General features: G+C 39.8%; 1 protein-coding gene across 1 annotated transcript in view; it reads left to right on the plus strand.

Annotated features, from left to right (window-relative positions):
- The window catches only part of PIEZO2 (piezo type mechanosensitive ion channel component 2), a 326,809-nt gene that overhangs the window by 152,517 nt on the left and 156,740 nt on the right, over nt 1-17,552 (plus strand). The window contains exon 4 of the mRNA XM_075704850.1: nt 6,653-6,695. Within this exon, the coding sequence (XP_075560965.1) occupies nt 6,653-6,695 (43 nt within the window). The remainder of the gene's footprint in view (nt 1-6,652; nt 6,696-17,552) is intronic.

A 17,552-nucleotide genomic window follows, 5' to 3' on the forward strand; every position in this document is an offset into this window, starting at 1 on the left:
TATATCTCCACTGAAAATAGACTGTGAAACCTCAAATGGTTTATATGGTACATGTGTCTCTACTGAAAGAGAAGGTCTAGCAGGACAAGCCAGTTTGTTGAGAGTTTTTAGGTGTGGATTGAGATACTTGGTCCAGCTGGGCTAGACTCTGTGAACTTCTGCCCTGTTCTCTGCTAAGTTGTTTGAGAAACAGAATTGAGAAGTGGCACCTGAGGGGAGACCTTATCGCTCTCTACAACTACCTGAAAGGAGGTTGTAACAAGGTGGGTGTTGGTCTCTTCTCCCAAGTAGGTAGTGATAGCACAAGAGGAAATGGGCTCAAGCTGCACCAGGGGAAGTTTAGATTGGATATTAGGAAATATTTCTTCATGGAAAGGGTAGTCAAGCATTGGAACAGGCTGCCCAGAGAGGTGGTGGAGTCACCATCCCTGGAAGAGTTCAAAAAACGGGTAGACATGGCACTTTGGGACATGGTTTAGTGGACATGGTGGTGTTGGGTTGATGGTTGGACTGATGATCCTTTCCAACCTTAATGATTCCTAGTTTTTACTTTCATTAAAAAATACTCCAGCCACCAAGCCAGGAAACATGAAATTATTACTCTACCCTTAATTGGTTTAGTGGTGGACTTGGTAATGTTAGGTTAATGGTTGGACCGGATGATCTTAAAGGTCTTTTCCAACCTAAACGTTTCTATGATTCTATGATAATATGTGGAAGTTTTGGGCTGGTTTGGGTTCCCCCTCCCCTCTTTTTGAGAATACTAGTAAGTGTCACAGGCTTCAGATCAAAATTTTGAAATTGGTAGGAATATTCTGACCAGTACAAAATCAGCAGTTCCTCTGAAACTCTTTTCCTGCAAAATGTTAGAGAAAAGATCAATGCAATTACTATTCCACGAATATCTATCTGTTTCAAATGTATCATAACAGGGTTATGTAGGTCATACCTGCATGTAACTCTCATGAGCTAAGTGTGACTGTGCTATGTCTGCTATGTCTGATACCTTGCTAGTTCCTTCAGAAAGCCTGGGTGACTTTCTGTGAAATCCCATTGATGGGCTCCAAAAACTTTTTTTTACCTTTGAGTTGATGTAATTTACAGATATTTTGTCCTATTCCAGTCATTGAAGATCTTCATACTATTTGCATTGCATACCTGAATTCTGACAGGCTCACTTAATGCTTATTGAAAAATGTCAAACAATGTCTTTTGGTTCAATTAAGTCATATTTTTCCCTCTGGTCCTTATGTCAGATCACAGTGAGAAAAAAAAAAGCAAGAAGTATTATTCTTACTGTTAGAAAGCCTCAAGAGAAGAGCCAGACACAGGCATGTAGTTGTTAAAGTAGCCACTAACTCTGGAGAAGTGAGAAGGTAGGGATGTAGGTAATCACGGCACATGGTCATAGGGACCACAGGATCCATAGGGACCTTCATGCATACCTACATGGGGGTGGTATGGGAGGCATGTGTTTTTGCTGTGCATTTGCAGTGCATGCCAGACTTCTCCCTGAACAGCTACAGACCTCTGCTGAACTGGCAGATAGGGCATGACATGGCTCAAGGTGAATAGTTGTGCAGCCTCCATGAATGGCTGAAAATCACTTATCCAATATTTTTCCCCAACATTTGATATTTTTAAGATTCAGCTGGACAGGGTGCTGGGCCATCTTGTCTAGACTGTGCTTTTGCCAAGAAAGGTTGGACCAGATGATCCTTGAGGTCCCTTCCAAGCTGGTATGCTATGGTTCTGTGATTCTAAGAGTATGTTATTCTGTGTTTTTCCTAAGCCTACCACTGCACTTCAGCAGCTAGGCAACTTCAGGGTTTGTAAAGCTGAACAGCCTAGCAGTGGATTATGAGTCCTCTTGTTCATAGTAAGTTCATAGTAAGCAGAGAGTTGAAACCAAACCAAACCAAATACAGAAACTGCCATATAAATGAAGGCCTACCTGTCAAAGAAGACAACTTTTCATTTCAGAAAGATGTTTTTCGTTTTATCTTATTAAATCTCATATTCTTATACTCTTATTCTTATGCTGGGATTTCATTGAGTGCATATGTGAGCATGATGTGCATTTTACCATTGTTCCTATTAAATGTTAACAGTAATTCTGGAAGTACATTATGCTTCATTTTTTTGAAGAATTTTAAAGCTAGCACTGTTAATGTGAAACAGAATCCTTGGAACAGATGGGAATGGTCAGGCACTCTGGAGCAAATATTTGGAACAAAAGCTTAATTACATGGGTACCAAATTAAGGCATTCTTCTAAACAGTTTTGGTATTTTTGACGTGGTGGTAAAAAACAGAAAGCAAAGAGAAGCCAAATTAACTTAGTGACCACAGTGTAGCAGTGGATCGACTCTCAACGTCGACAGGTGAATGTTTTCCACAGTCCCAGCAGAGAGAAAGACTGAATTGAATAGCCAAATTCCTACTGATTTCTCTGGGAGCAGGATCAAGTCTTTAATTTGTGAAAAACTCCTGTTTTGATTTTAAGAAGAGTTACGTGACTTAATTCTTGTTTAATGTTTTGGAAGCACCGAGTAAGGTTTAAATCAAATAATAAGTTTTCTAGACTTTTAATAGCGCTATTCTTCTTAGTGCTGCTGTTACCTCAGGGTATTTACTTTTGGCTGTTAGTGCAGTGTAGAAGTTGATATTATTGAGAATGGAATTGGCAAATCTTAAAACAGAATGTTTAGATCATAAACATTTTAAAATAAGACTCTATAAAAAAGATGTATATTTTTTTAATATGAAATGTTGGTTGTGTTCTTGGCAGGCTTTGCTTCAGAGGAGTCACAAGCATTTCAAAGAGTGTTCTGCTAGCCAGCTGCAGCCAAAAGATTATTTCAAACCAGTGGAGACCCAATTCCCTTTTCTCTTTTACTCCCCCCCCGGTTCTTCTGTAGGACTCTCTATATATCATGCAACTGAAGTGTAGCCAAGCATGGGGTGAAAAATTCATACAACTAGTATACAAAACAGTGGAAAGCATAGAAACACTGACTAAAGATGCCAGCACTAGTCTGTGTTTTAAGAAGTACTGTTGAGATTTCTTTTCTCCAACACTCCTCAAATCTTCAAACTTCAAAAACTGTTGAATACTCTTTCAGAGCCAGCAGGATTGCATAAACTGTATGAGAATTGCTTGTGTCTGCCCTGCACTTACCTGTGGAGTGGCACAACCATCCTTTTAGCCATGACTTGATTCATCAGTGCTACATGAAACCAGATATACTCCAGGGGCATGCAGAAGGTGGTGGGTTTGGGGGTAACTCATAACAGCAGATGTTAATGGAGTGGTTCTTTATTCATCTCAATGAAATGCTGACGTTTATTGTACTATACATGATTTTGGGGTTTTATGTTTACTTGAAATAAATGTGTGTGAGAATATTTGTCTTCCTGCTTTAAAGATGTCTTTAGAGGACTTCTTTTTATAAAATATGAACTTAGTGTTGGTGAAAGGTATTGTGTGTAGGTAGTTCTGCAGGCAGAAGTCTTGCCTCACATCAAGCAAATACAGGTGCCACAGTAGAAGCTCTCTGGACTGATCAAACAATGTACATTGTTCAGTTCTTCCAGAACAGAACTTGACTGATTCTTTTTCCATAAAGTGAAGGTAGAGCTTTCTCCACTTCTCCCACAATATTCTCCTTGGGAAGCTGGCAGCTCATGGCTTGGACGGGCATAGTCTTTGCTGGGTAAAAAACTGGTTGGGTGGTCGAGCCCAGAGAATAGTGGTAAATGGAGTTAAGTCCAGTTGGCAGCTGGTCACGAGCGGTGTTCCCCAGGGCTCTGTTTTGGGGCCAGCCTTGTTTAATATCTTTATCAATGATCTGGATGAGGGGATTGAGTGCACCCTCAGTAAGTTTGCAGACGACACCAAACTGGGTGGGAGTGTCGATCTGCTGGAGGGTAGGATGGCCCTGCAGAGGGACCTGGACAGGCTGGACCGATGGGCCGAGGCCAATTGTATGAGGTTCAACAAGGCCAAGTGCCGGGTCCTGCACTTGGGTCACAACAACCCCATGCAATGCTACAGGCTTGGGGAAGAGTGGCTGGAAAACTGCCTGGCCGAAAAAGACGTGGGGGTGTTGGTAGACAGCCGGCTGAACATGAGCCAGCATTGTGCCCAGGTGGCCAAGAAGGCCAACAGCATCCTGGCTTGGATCAGGAATAGTGCGGCCAGCAGGAGCAGGGAGGTGATTGTCCCCCTGTACTCAGCACTGGTGAGGCCGCACCTGGAATACTGTGTCCAGTTTTGGGCCCCTCAATACAAGAAAGACATTGAGGTGCTGAAGCGTGTCCAGAGAAGGGCAACAAAGCTGGTGAAGGGTCTGGAGCACAGGCCTTATGAGGAGCGGCTGAGGGAACTGGGACTGTTTAGCTTAGAGAAGAGGAGGCTGAGGGGAGACCTTATCGCTCTCTACAACTCCCTGAAAGGAGGGTGTAGTGAGGTGGGTGTTGGTCTCTGTAGAGACCATGTAGTTAGCGACAGGACGAGAAGAAATGGGCTCAAGCTGCGCCAGGGGAGGTTTAGGTTGGAAATTAGGAAAAATTTCTTTACGGAAAGGGTGGTCAAGCATTGGAACAGGCTGCTCAGAGAGGCGGTGGAGTCCCCATCCCTGGAAGTGTTCAAAAAACGGGTAGATGTGGCACTTTGGGACATGGTTTAGTCTAGTCTACCCTTGATTGGTTTAGTGTGGACTTGGTAGTGTAGGTTAATGGTTGGACTGGATGATCTTAAAGGTCTTTTCCAACCTAAACATTTCTATGAGTCTATGATTCTATGATTCAGTTTTGAAGCCTCTTATCACTGTGTACTCTGCTGGATATGGGCCTGAAATCCCTGCCTGCTTTGGACTGAATGGGGACAATTAAAAGTGTTTTTACATTGATCACTGGCTGGAGCTGTAACAGTCCTGAACAGAAAAGCTTTGTGTCCCTTGCCCTAAAGTATCATTAGAAAAGGTTTCTAGAGCCTTTCGCTGAAAATATGTGTGTGACTGAAGTTTGAAGTGACTGGCAGTGAAAAGTTGAATGAAGAAAGGGTTCCAGAAGAGTATAATGTGGTATACTGACCATGTTTGGAACCCGCAGGGAACCTACCCCCTAGCCAGCCCAGATCCCTCCTGTATGGAGTGAAATGTCAGACTTTGGTTGATTTTAGGAGGATATACTTTAATGTAGCTTCTTTTCCTCTTTCTAAAAAACAGAGATTAATACAAGGAGTTTATTTTCTGCAGGCCCATGTTAACTTTATTCTTTGGCTGTCCAGTTAGGAACTGTGAAGGAAGCCTTGTATGACATAGGCCTATAAGGAAATTAACTTTTTGGATTTTCTTAATTTCAGTTTTTATTTGCTCAGTCTGTGATTTGCAAACCAGACAGATACTAGATAGTATTGTACAGAAAATTTGTATCATTACTTTAGAAATTTACCACATTCTCCTTGGCCTAAACTGGAAAGTTTAGTCAATTGAGTAGAAAGAATTCTGTTGCTAGGTTTAAAAAAACAAAACAAAACCCCAAACCCTCAAACCCAGAACTTCTTAGAAGTTGAGCTTTTAGATTCTTACCTAGATCGGCAGTAAGTGTCCCGAATTCAAAGATGAGATGCTTGTCTCTGAGTTTCTCTGGTACTACTAAATGTCACTCACAGAGAATCTGTTTGTTCCTAATTTGTATTTCCCTTTATGTGATGGGCTACAGCAGCAACAGGAGTTATTGTTACTTCTCTGATTTCAGTTTAAGTATGATGAAGCATTCAAAAAGAACTGTAGTTGCTTACGTTGCATGCAGTCCTGTTACATTTCCCACAAGAGTGTAAAAAGACAGAGAGCAACCTATGACCCAGCTTCATGTCCTCCTACATATTTGCCTTGCAGACCTGCATGACTTGAGATATTTGTGCTCTTAGTAGCCTGTACTTATAATGACCACATAATGGTAGCAAGAAAGATACTGGCAATAAGCAAAAAACTACTAAGAGCTGAAAGCTGATCACCTAATGCTTGCAGTGTGTGTGGGGGGGTATTTTTGAGAAAATCTAGGTAGAAGTTGTATTAAGTGCATCAGAAATACTGAAGGCAATTCTTTGGATGAGTCTGCCCATTTGAGTAGTTTGTGGGTCTGAGTCCTTGATCGTTTTGAGAAGGAGTCCTTTGCAGCTGTTTGTATGAGTATGAAGGGTTAAACAATAAAGCAGAAATACATCTTCATGCTTTTGCTTAAAAATAAAAGGGCTGGATTTCAGAAGGAGCTGTAAAGCTTTCAGCAAAAATCAGGCGAACACTATAGTAAAATGAAAAGCTGAAATGTGACGAGTGCGTGATGTGAGATGCCAGCTCAGCGTTTTCAGGAGTCATGTACAGATCACATTGCTGTAGGAGAGGAGACCACCCTTGGAATTGCAGTGAACTGTAGCAGTGACCAGCTACACACAGTTATGTCAGCCGGTGGTAGCCTCTCTTAGCAGTTCTTCACTCTGGGGAAAACAGATGTTATTTACAAGTACTTCTGTAGGGGTGGAAAAATCACCTTACTATACAGATCCCAGCTGCACAAGGAAAGGAGAAGAGTGTTCATACAATAAAGGTTCTTTACTGAGGGTGTTTGTTTTTTCTTCTCTTTTATAGGTTCAACATGGGAAAAAACATTACGGCAGATTGGTTTTGAAAGGTAAGTCATAAATTTGTTTCCTTACTGGTGCAAAAAGAAAAGGAAGAAAAACTGCATGGGCAAGTTTGCAGAATTATTTATTTTAGCTGATCGAACGTATCTATGACCTCAAATTTAGAGAGGAAGTCATGCAGTGTCATGCACATACATGTTCAGCTTTTCTGTTTATGTCCTCTTCTCTTTCCCCAGTCAATCTGAAGCGACTTATTCACCATATGAACTTGGCTTATAATGTATTTTGCTGGCAACTATATAGCATGCTAGTATTAAAAAAGGTGACACACTATTTGTGCAGAAGTCTTACTTATGAATGAAAATATTGCTCTCACTCATATTATTTTTTCCATGAAACTTCTACCTGTGACATATTAGTTGACAAAAGTAAATGAAGTTGAAAGAGGACCAAACCTGGCAGAGAGCTATTTAGCATCAGAGGAAAATTCAGAATTCGGCATTCCTCAAGTGCAAGAACTTCTTGCAGCCAAATTTAACCACAAGGTCATCATACCAGAAACATATGTCTCTCTTGGAAATCAAACTAGGCCAAGCCCCGTAAAGAGTGATCTGGTGTTGAGGTTCAGATGCTCAATCTCATGTTTATTCTTCTACAAATGATAAGCAGAAAAATGTGCTCTCCACTTGAATAAAGTTTTGCTGTTTTCCCTTAATAGAGTGGCTTGCAGTTGTATGCCAATATGCTTGGGTCACTGTTGACCGGGCAAGAAGGGATTTCTCTTCTTCATGTTGCATGAGTGCCTACTGTGCATACTGCCTGGGGCATCTCAGCAAACCCTACAGACAATCAGGCCTTTCTGAAGTTAATAAATAGCCATACCAATCATATCAAACAGAAAATTAATTACCTGCTTCCTTTCTCACAAACAGAAAGCAAGCTGCATTTTAATTCTGACCTTTACCTTGCATAAAGTTTTTATTACAACAAAACAAGTTTTTGTTACAACAAGATTGATGCTTAAGTTTAATTATGCCTAACTCCTATCTGTAATTAAAATTCTTAGACCTTGGCAACAATATATGAAAAGTTTTTTTTATATCATCCTTTTATAGGAGGAGTCTGCTTAACTAACACCACTTGAAGAAATAAATTTCTAAATACTTGACTTCCTCTGATCTCTGGCTAAAAATGTGGCACCTGGGGGAAGAAGTAAGGCTATCTCTAGCTTCCAAGGTCTTCAGGAGTTATACCACAGACTTGTGATCTCTGAAAGGTGGTCACCCATCTCTCTCTAAGAACATGTTTGGAGTATCTAAGGAGATGCTAGTGTCCTAATGACTAGTAATTCTTTCTTTAGAAGGTGATTTTGAAAGCATCTATGTTATGATCCTGAGTGAGTTTGCACAGGGTCAGCCTGGTTTACTCATTCAGCTAAATGTATTAGATTTCCATGTTAGACATTACATTTGCAAAACTTGAAGGACAGTGTTCTTTTTAACATAGTAGACACAGAAGTGCATGGAAAGATTATATTTTGTTGTTATTCTCACAGCCCCCAAAAATTACATTGGTACCTATTATTTTGGTTCTTCAAAGGAAACATGGAAAAGCAAATCACTCTTGAATGTGACAAAGATCTGTCTTGGTGAAATTTAGCTTTTTATTGGTACAGAGCTATCTTTGTAGCTTTACAGGCTTGGGTTAGTTTAAAAGTAAAATGTTACAGAACAATAAAATCACTTTTCCTCTACCCAATAATATATAGAGGTCAAATTCATTTCTGTTGTAAATCTCTTGATACCAGTAGAGTCATTCCTGTAAAGACTTTGGCCAAACATTTTTTAAAAAACAAAAAAGTCATTTAGATGCCATCTATTTTTATCACAGCTTGAAAATCCAGACTGATATGGAATACTTACCATTTTGGAGCTGAGGAAACATGGGCATTTTCATTTCATAGCTTCCCACCAGTCAGAAATATTTTTTAATATTAGCAATTTTTAGAAGTTATTTTTAAAAATAAATTTTAGAAACATAAAGTGAAGTGTATTACTTAACCTGTAGTTTCCTTTAAACCATTATGTAGGTTAGCATAAGGCACAGTATTGATTGAAAAGAAAACTGTGATTCCATTTTGTTACAGCATTGGGATAGGGGCTGCGGTTCACAGTCATCAATTTGAGAAGACACAGTGCCAAATCAGGAATCAGACTAGAAATTCCTTAACTGTGACATCTTACTGCATGTTGTCTATTTAGAGACAGAATGTTTTTAACAGCACTGCAAAAAAGGTTGCATATTAGTGGAAATTACACACTCTCAGGTGCTAAGTTTTATATTGTTGAGGGGTTCTTTTTAATAGGTCATGCTTTTTTCTCAAGTTACATCCGGTTTGGTTTCTTGGTGAGCATTTCATTCAGCATGATATCATACATGTCTGAAGGGCACTACAGTAAAATATTGATTCTTTCATTGCCCCATTCTTCTTTTAAGATTATGAATTAGCACCTGCTGGTGCTGTTTATCTCCATCAGAATGAAAAAAAAACGTTTTGAGGAACGCTAGAATGAATTGACACCTTGGGTCTATGGTTTGAAACTGCCAATGGAAAATGGTCAATTTTTTTAAGCTGAGTTCATTAGAAGTTCTATTTGTGGCAATTTCCAACTTGTGAGGTGTTTCAAAACAACAACGAAAACACACGCTAGCTGTGTACATGCAATGTATGTACCACATGAAACACGGAGAATTCTTAATAGACTGAATTACAGCTGAGAAGCCTGCCTGAGAGGAGGCAAATATGTCGAAGAGGTTACTGTGGAGATCCCATTATTGCCATTCTAGTTTGAAAAGAAGGGCTTTCAGATGACATTTCTGCACCCTGAGAGATTGATTGTCATCCTGGAGTAACTTTAATTGAAGCAGCATGTTAGTTAGCACAGATGGGGTGAAGATTTGAATGTACTTGGCTTGCCATAATCATAGAAGCAAATGTGTTCTTGTATCAGCTTTTTCAGAGAACAGGCAAAGAGAAAACAAGAAAAATAAAGTCCTTTAAACAGGTAGAACAATTAAGGTTTGGGTTTTCTAAAATAATAATATTCATCTTCTTACCCATATTTTTAACACCAGCTTTAGGATGATATGAATATATCAGCAATAACAAGTTGGTTGACTAAAAGATCCATGAGTAACACATATATGAAGTCCAGTGTTAACTCCTTTATAGCAATATTTGCTTAATATCATATTGTATGTGATTGCCTAAGATCAGTATTTCTTCTGCCTTAAGGAATAGTTTCCAAAGTAAACAAAGGGGTACACGTTGCTATATGTAATACCTCGATGCAGGAAGTGCACTTAACTTGCAGTCACAGAAGTAGAAATCCCAAGTCTGCAGATCTCTCAAACCTGAGTGATTATTCTGGGGGTGTATCACTACGTGCTTTCCCTAGTCTTATTCTCTTCAGTAGGCATCCCTTTATGGCCACTGATAGAGACAAGATAGTGGGCTACATCTATGTTAGGTCTGATCCTGTACAGCTGTTCTCCTGTTATGTATATCAACACTAAGAAAAGAAGCAGCAGCAGCACACGTTCTGCTATTTAAAAACAGATTCTCTGCAGGCTGTTGACTTAGGCACACCTGAGTCAGCTGTGAAATATCAACAGTATTTAAATGTGTCATTTGAGCAAGGACATTCTTGTTCAGGAGGAAGCAAAATTTTTAGATACACAAAAGGAAAAACATTCAAAGTAATATCCTAAGGAGGAATATGTCTTTGCTTAAAAACTGGAAAATTCACATAAAATGTTCCTCTTAACAGGCTGTTTTAGAGTGGATTGAGGAACAGGAGATGCGGACACTCGCTTTACATTGCAGAAAATTAAGCCCAGATAATATGCAGGTTATGTCATCACTGCTTTGTGGTTACATGATGTTTGTTCTGCAATAGTAGACTGTTTACATTGCTGTTGTCTTCATATCCTGAAAAACATAGAGGCACCAAGAGATCTGACTCTGAGGCTTTTATGTAAGCATTACTTGTGAGCTGAGGACACTGCTTTTCAGTGCAAGAGAAATTAAAAATGCTGGAGCTTGAGTAAAGTAGCTTTATATCCAGGAAATGACTGGAGTTAAGAGCTTTTCAATTAAATGGAGTATATGTGGGTTTGATAGATTTAAATGAAGGTCTTGATGTTATTGATTGTTTTTGGAGACATTACAAATAAGCTAATTGTAACACACTATAGTAGTCATCACCTTTGATGACAAGATGATCTTGACTGCAGTCCCTGACTGCATTTTCTGCAGAACATTTGGGAGAAATTTGGAGAATTATGAAAAACGTTAGCTTGTATTATGCTGTCCTACAAGAAACATGTTTCAAAATGCTGAGCGTGTGTGATAGCTGCATATCAAGCAAACTGTCACCTTACATGGTTTCTTTAATAATCTTTAATAAGCCAAAGCAAGTAGTTTTGTGGATAAATAGGATGACTTTTTTTGCAACTGTTAACCTGGGGATTATTGTTCATTATTAGTGCGTATTTAGACGACACCCACATATTAATGAAAATGTCTGGAAAGCAGTCAGCTTTGTTCTACTTTGTTCCAAATATGACTAAAAATGTGTTTCAGAAGGCATTGTTCATCTCACTGGCTTAAGATTTTTTCAGTCACACGCAGGACCCAGTGGAAATGTCTCACTCAAACTCTGAAGTGAAATGGTTATGAACAATTAACAGTGACTATGCTTGTTTCCTGGCTACTGTGGCAATTAAAAAGAGAGCTTAATGCACAAAAGCATGTTAAAATTCAAAAGGGAAGACGATCAGGTCAGTTATTGAGCTGATCCTCTCCTGTAACACAGTCAGGGGGGTCTTTCCAGGTCACGGCTGGGGTGAGGCTTGCGGCGCGGAGCCTAGAAAGACCCACAGCCAGAGCTGGGGAAACTGCCACTTCCACACCGCAGAAGATTAAAACGAAAAGAAGGACTTTTAAAAAAAATCTAAATTTCTCTAATTTGAGCTACCAGATGATGGAGTTTATGTCCTTATCTAGTAGATGAATAGTGATTACAGAAATGTCTTCTGTTGTTAAGTATTTGTTGACCTAGATATGATCTAATAATTTTAAAACTTCAAATGAATGGTGTTGGGCCTCTTAAAACTCATTGTCCTGCAGGGTTTCCAGATTTCCAGTCTTTCTCTTACTACTCTTCTCTGTGTTATAATTTCTAATCTGACTAGCAACTACTCAGCTACTAACAACACATCTATTCCCTTTTTACATTTGTTCCCATGGTGTTTCTCTCATGTGTGTAATGCTTTACATTATGGTTCCACAAAACAGACTTAAGAATGATTTAATAACTGTTATTATATGTTAAGTAAATACCAACTGTTTTAAAAAATATATATTTGAAGAATAACAGATGTGTGGTTATTACACTTTTGGCAACTTTCGATAAGTATGTTTTTCATAATAAATAGCTGTTTCAGTGACACAGAGAAAGGAACTTTTGAGCACCGATTTCTTAGTAAAATGTAATTATCTGTATAAAAACCTGAGTTTTCCATATTGAAGATAAAACTTTTGTTTCATTGATAGCTTCAAACTGATTCTGAAATTATTGTTATTTTTGTGGTATGCAAAAATTTCTTATTAATTTGAAGTTACATGTTTATCTATGCTAAAGTATGTGACTTCCACTCTACATAATGTTAATATGACATGTCTGCACCATTTGTACAGCAGCAACGTCTTATGTAGAAAGTGCAACATGCAGCATCCCAGATTCTGGCTAAAGTGATGCTGAGGGTGATTGACAGTGAAAGCCGCTCCTGTTAGTGAAGTACTGTGTATCGACTTGTATGTTTGTTAAGCTTTTTTAAAAATACTTTTACTATTTCTGAAGAATGAAATGGTAGTTGGGGATTGGTAGCTTTCACACCTCAAGGAAAGGAAAGGCAAAGGAGGTGGGAGCAAGGAAGGGAATAAGACTGTCAAGGAAAAGAGGAAAAGACCAAAAGATTGCTATGTCAATGCTAGACCTTGGATAAAAGGATTGGCTCCTATTAAGATATATTCCAGATCTTCTATGTATTTAAGTAGCTCCTTCAACTACTCTTCTAATCACAAGGTGATAAGGGGGAGCATCTGCATTATTTTTGTCTGAAGCAAAATAAACACAACAGCCCCGCATGCCACAGGTAGGGAGACACAGCTTTCCCAGTAGATGCCAGGAGCAAGTTAGCTGTCATCGCTGAGAGGTGCATTTTTGTTCCTATGTTGGTCTCTGAGAGTAGACGGATGTCTGCTTTTGCAGCTGCTCTGCACATGCCCCTGCTCAGTCTAGCCAAAAATATTGTGTATGTCTTCCTTACCCCTTGCAGAGACTGAGAACTCAATTTCCGAAATCACTCGTGACGTGCGGTGAGTGCTGGAATCCACACGCATCAGAGGCACTTCCCAAGCGCCCCCTTCCAGGTCTAGGTTGCTAATTACGAGCCTACTGGCGATCTGTTTTCCCTCTTTCCCCCATGCTTAGATTGCTTGTAACTTGCTGGGATATTTGATTGGTGCTTAGCCAGAGTTTCTCTGGGTGACATGTAAAGAATAAACAGAAAGAAGAGAATACCACTGGATTCTATAAATATTTATTATGCACAATTCTGGCTTGGAAATTCAAGTACCATATGGTTTTCTATAGTGGCATCCCCCACTCCTCCCCACACTCTTCAGTGATTTAGTAAAAAGAATAAATATATGTTTGAAATATAAAGTCTTACCCTGATAGCATGTTCCACAGTTTCAAGCCCTTTCTTCACATAGAGCTGAATTCTCTAGCCCTTTCTTGGGCAACGCTCCCATTGACATCATTTTGGGAGCATTGCCTCAGCCAGAGGCTGCAAGAGGCTGCAGAGTCTGATGCTCGAGAGGTTATTTTAAAAGGAACAGTGCAGTCTGAATGTTCAGTGGGTTTTTTTGCAAATATTGAGTAATTTGTGTGTGGGAAGACAAGGAAAAATGGGTGCAGTGATGAAATTGGAAGGACATGGGGAAAGCCCTGCCAGGCACCTCTTTCACAGTTTTGGAACAAAATAGCCATAGTAGCCTATGTGACTGCTTTGGTTTCCTGTCCCAGAAAGCACTTAAACAAGTGCTTAAGTTTTGGGCACCCAGGCACTCCCCCTGACTTCGGCAGGATTCTCTTTTACAGCGTGCCGTCCTTTAATTGCTTCATATCAGAGAAATTAGATTAATTGATATTTTGTTTATACTTTCTATTGCTGTGCCCGCTCAGGCCTCACATATGTCAAGGGTTAGTTTATAGCCTTCCTCAGCATTCTTGACACATATTTGTCTAATATATGATGCCCATTGTACTTCTGTAGCAGTTAGTGAATGTGAATTTATTCTGCAGTGATTAGAATTACGTATGTACTTCGAATAATATGGCAGATAAATGTAACGTAGGGAGCTGAGGAGATGGAACCAATTCCTCACCTTCCCTTGGGAGGCTGGGAATAAGAGAGCCATTTATTGCTTATAACAGAATTGTTGTCTTCTGGGTGATATCTCAGTTTAGTTGTTTCTCTGGCTGATAGGTATCTCTAGTTGATAGGTAGGGATCTGGGGACAGAAGACCACACCAGAAAGGCTCATTCATGTCCTTCCAGCTGCAATGCTGCATTTAAGGGGCAATGGATGGCGAGTGACGGGGGCTTCCCACGCATGTGCATTTGTCTCCAGGCGAAGAGCAACACAGGGTCCTGAGTCCTGGGAAGACGGGGGACTGAGATTGCTTTAATTTAATTTTCAAAGCTTCCCTCGTTTTGTTACTTCGTGGTGGCAGGGACTGTGGAATTTGTGCATGTGTGCGTTGAAGTATTCGTGTTGTTTATAGTGTGGGAAATGGGGAAGAAATGTGTTTTCAGTTTCATTTGATATATACTGCATGCCTGAGGTTCTATCTTAAATTGAGTTTTCTTCGCTACTCTGACAAAAAGTGAGACTTTGAAATAAAAGCCTGAGTTACAGAGAAAGCAGAAGAAAAATCGGATTATATTTGGAAAGAACAAAACATTGGTTAAAAAGATATGAAGAAAACTAAAGTTTTTTTTCCCCCCTAATACTGTCAGCTGAAATCTTTTAGTCAGTATTAAATACTGAACTAGAAACAAATGCAGTTTTAAACCGGTTTAACTTTGTGGATTTTATTCTAATGTCCACTTTTATTCCACCGTTGCTGAAAGCAGTGTGTAGTCAGTCCGGTGTGCTCAGGCACAAGTTACTGTGAGTAAAGCTTTTTCTGGCTGCCTGTTAACAAACAATACCCTATGTTGGACATGCCGTAGTAGCCTGTGAAGTAACCTAATGCTGTTGCTCCCACTGAGAAGGAAATAATTTCAGGACAGCCGCCCTCGCCCCTGCAGCGAGCATAATCTGAAATGAGATCAGAACAAGTAAGTCCCTTGTTTTGGACTATTATCCCATTTACCACTTGTGTTTCATGGTGCCCTAAGAGCTGTGCCCTATGAAGAATTTCTGCTTTTAACTCCAGCCCTGGGCTGTATCTGTAGAGCTGGGCAGCTGTTCTCATTTCAGGGTTTGTCAGTGTGGAAGGACCTTCAGGGAGGCTCCATCTATCCTAAAGTCATTCTTTTTGCTGTGTTTGGTTTATTCTTCCCCAGCAATATAGGGACATTTGTACCAGCACTTTGTGTCAGGTGAGCAAGTACCCGACTCTCCAGGGGCAAATACATCTGTCACAGTTAACTCCCGAAACTCCTGCTTAGAATTTGATTAATCTTCTGCTTATTCCAAGATACATATTATATTCCGTTATTTGCCCTGAAGAAAGGGATCTGGGGAAGCTGGTGGACAGCAGGCTCAATATGAGTCAGCAGTGTGCCCTGGAAGCCAAGAGGGCAAACTGCATCCTGGGGTGCATTAAAACCAACATAACCAGCTGGTCAAAAAAGGTGATTATCCTGCTGTATTTGGCATTGGTACGGTTTCACCTTGAATACCGTGTGCAGTTCTGGGCCCTGCAATTTAAGAAGGATGTGAAGGTCCTTGAATGCGTCCAGAGGAGGGTAACAAAGCTGGTGAAAGGGCTGGAAGGCATGTCCTATGAGGAGCAGCTGAGGACTTTGGGCTTGTCTAGTTTGGAGAAAAGGAGGCTGAGGGGCGACCTCATTGCTCTCTACAGCTTCCTGAGGAGGGGACATGGAGAGGGAGGTGCTGAGCTCTTCTCCCTGGTATCCAGTGGTAGGACACGTGGGAATGGAGCAAAGCTGCAGCAGGGGAGGTTTAGACTGGACATTGGGAAGCATTACTTTACCGAGAGGGTGGTGAAACAGTGGAACAGGCTTCCTAGGGAGGTGGTCGATGCCGCAAGCCTGTCAGTGTTTGAGGCATTTGGACAATGCCCTTAACAACATGCTTTATCTTTTGGTCAGCCCTGAATTGGTCAGGCACTTGGACTAGATGATTATTGTAGGTCCCTTCCAACTACTGTGTTCTGTTCTATTCTATTCTATTCTGTTCTGTTCTGTTCTGTTCTATTCTATTCTATTCTATTCTGTTCTATTCTTTCCTCTACCAATCATCCTTTTAGCGTACTTTTTAAACTTAAGCTAACTTTTAAACTTAAGGTAATTGTAAGAAAGGCCAACTTTGGACAGATGTCGTTTGCATAAGTTTTGCAATATACTGTCCTACCTTTTGCAAACTAAACACATTTCTTCTTAATAATCATGCCATGAGATACTTTTTAATATATTGCTAGTGATGGTTTTGTAGCCTTTGTGCACACCTGTGAGACGGTAAAGAGAGATTCACCAAATGAGACTTTTTTATAGAAGCTTTTCAGGAGATGATCACCATATGGCTAAAACCACTTAGACTAATGATTGCTTCCTTACCTACCAGATTTTCTCAAAGCTGTCCTTATTAAAAAATGTGATAAAACTATCTATCATGAAATATGTAAACATTCACTAAAATAACTTTGTTTGTTTTGAGCAGATATAAGAGTGTCTAGGTTTTAATCTTCTGTTTTTCAATTTAAGCAATTGTCTTAATGGTAACATAAACAATCTCTACCTAAAATAATTATAGTAATCATGGCTATTCTCTAGAGTACATCACTGTAATATGCCAAGAAAGGTATTTCCTCTGGGCTGATGGCAGCTACTTTCACACCTTCTTTTTAAACAATGTTGAAAGCAGCAATGTAAATTTTCTAGATGTCTGGACACACAGTCCTTAATTATATAAGCAACTCAGTAGACTTCAAGGGGATATCTCATGAGGGTAGCATTGTGGAACCAAGGCAAAAATTGATTGCTAGTGGCATAAATAAACAAACTAGATTTTAGAGAATGTAGTAAATTCTCTAGAATTTAGAGAATTCTAAATTCTCTAACTTAGAGAGAATTCAGATATTAAAAGTCCAAGGTGCACATCACACCAGGTAGTCCAGAGGAAAATCACATTTTTTGTTATACAAGTAAAGCACAGTTGTGCAATCACTGTGTTTTAATCCTCTGCATGGATAGGCTAAAGGTCAAGAAGCCACTTACTCGTGGGAAGCATGACAGTCCTGCTTCCTGTTCAGCCTCCTGTGCACCCACCAAAAGTTCTGGTGTGCAAACATCCTGGAGGCAGAGCTCTTGCATATAATGAATCTCTTAATCATGTGACATGCCTATGATAAAGCTCAAATTCAGCTGTGAGTAGATGAGAAACACATCAGTGTTATAAATTACGAGATGCTTTATGAATAGTATGAATAGGCAGGTTCCCCACTTTTTTCTTTTCTTTTTTTTTTTTTTTTTTTTTTTTTAAGTTAGGGTTGTTGGGCCTGAGGGAATCAAATTGCATTTAT

The sequence above is a fragment of the Pelecanus crispus genome, chromosome 2 (genome assembly GCF_030463565.1).
Source record: "Pelecanus crispus isolate bPelCri1 chromosome 2, bPelCri1.pri, whole genome shotgun sequence".
NCBI lineage: Eukaryota > Metazoa > Chordata > Aves > Pelecaniformes > Pelecanidae > Pelecanus > Pelecanus crispus.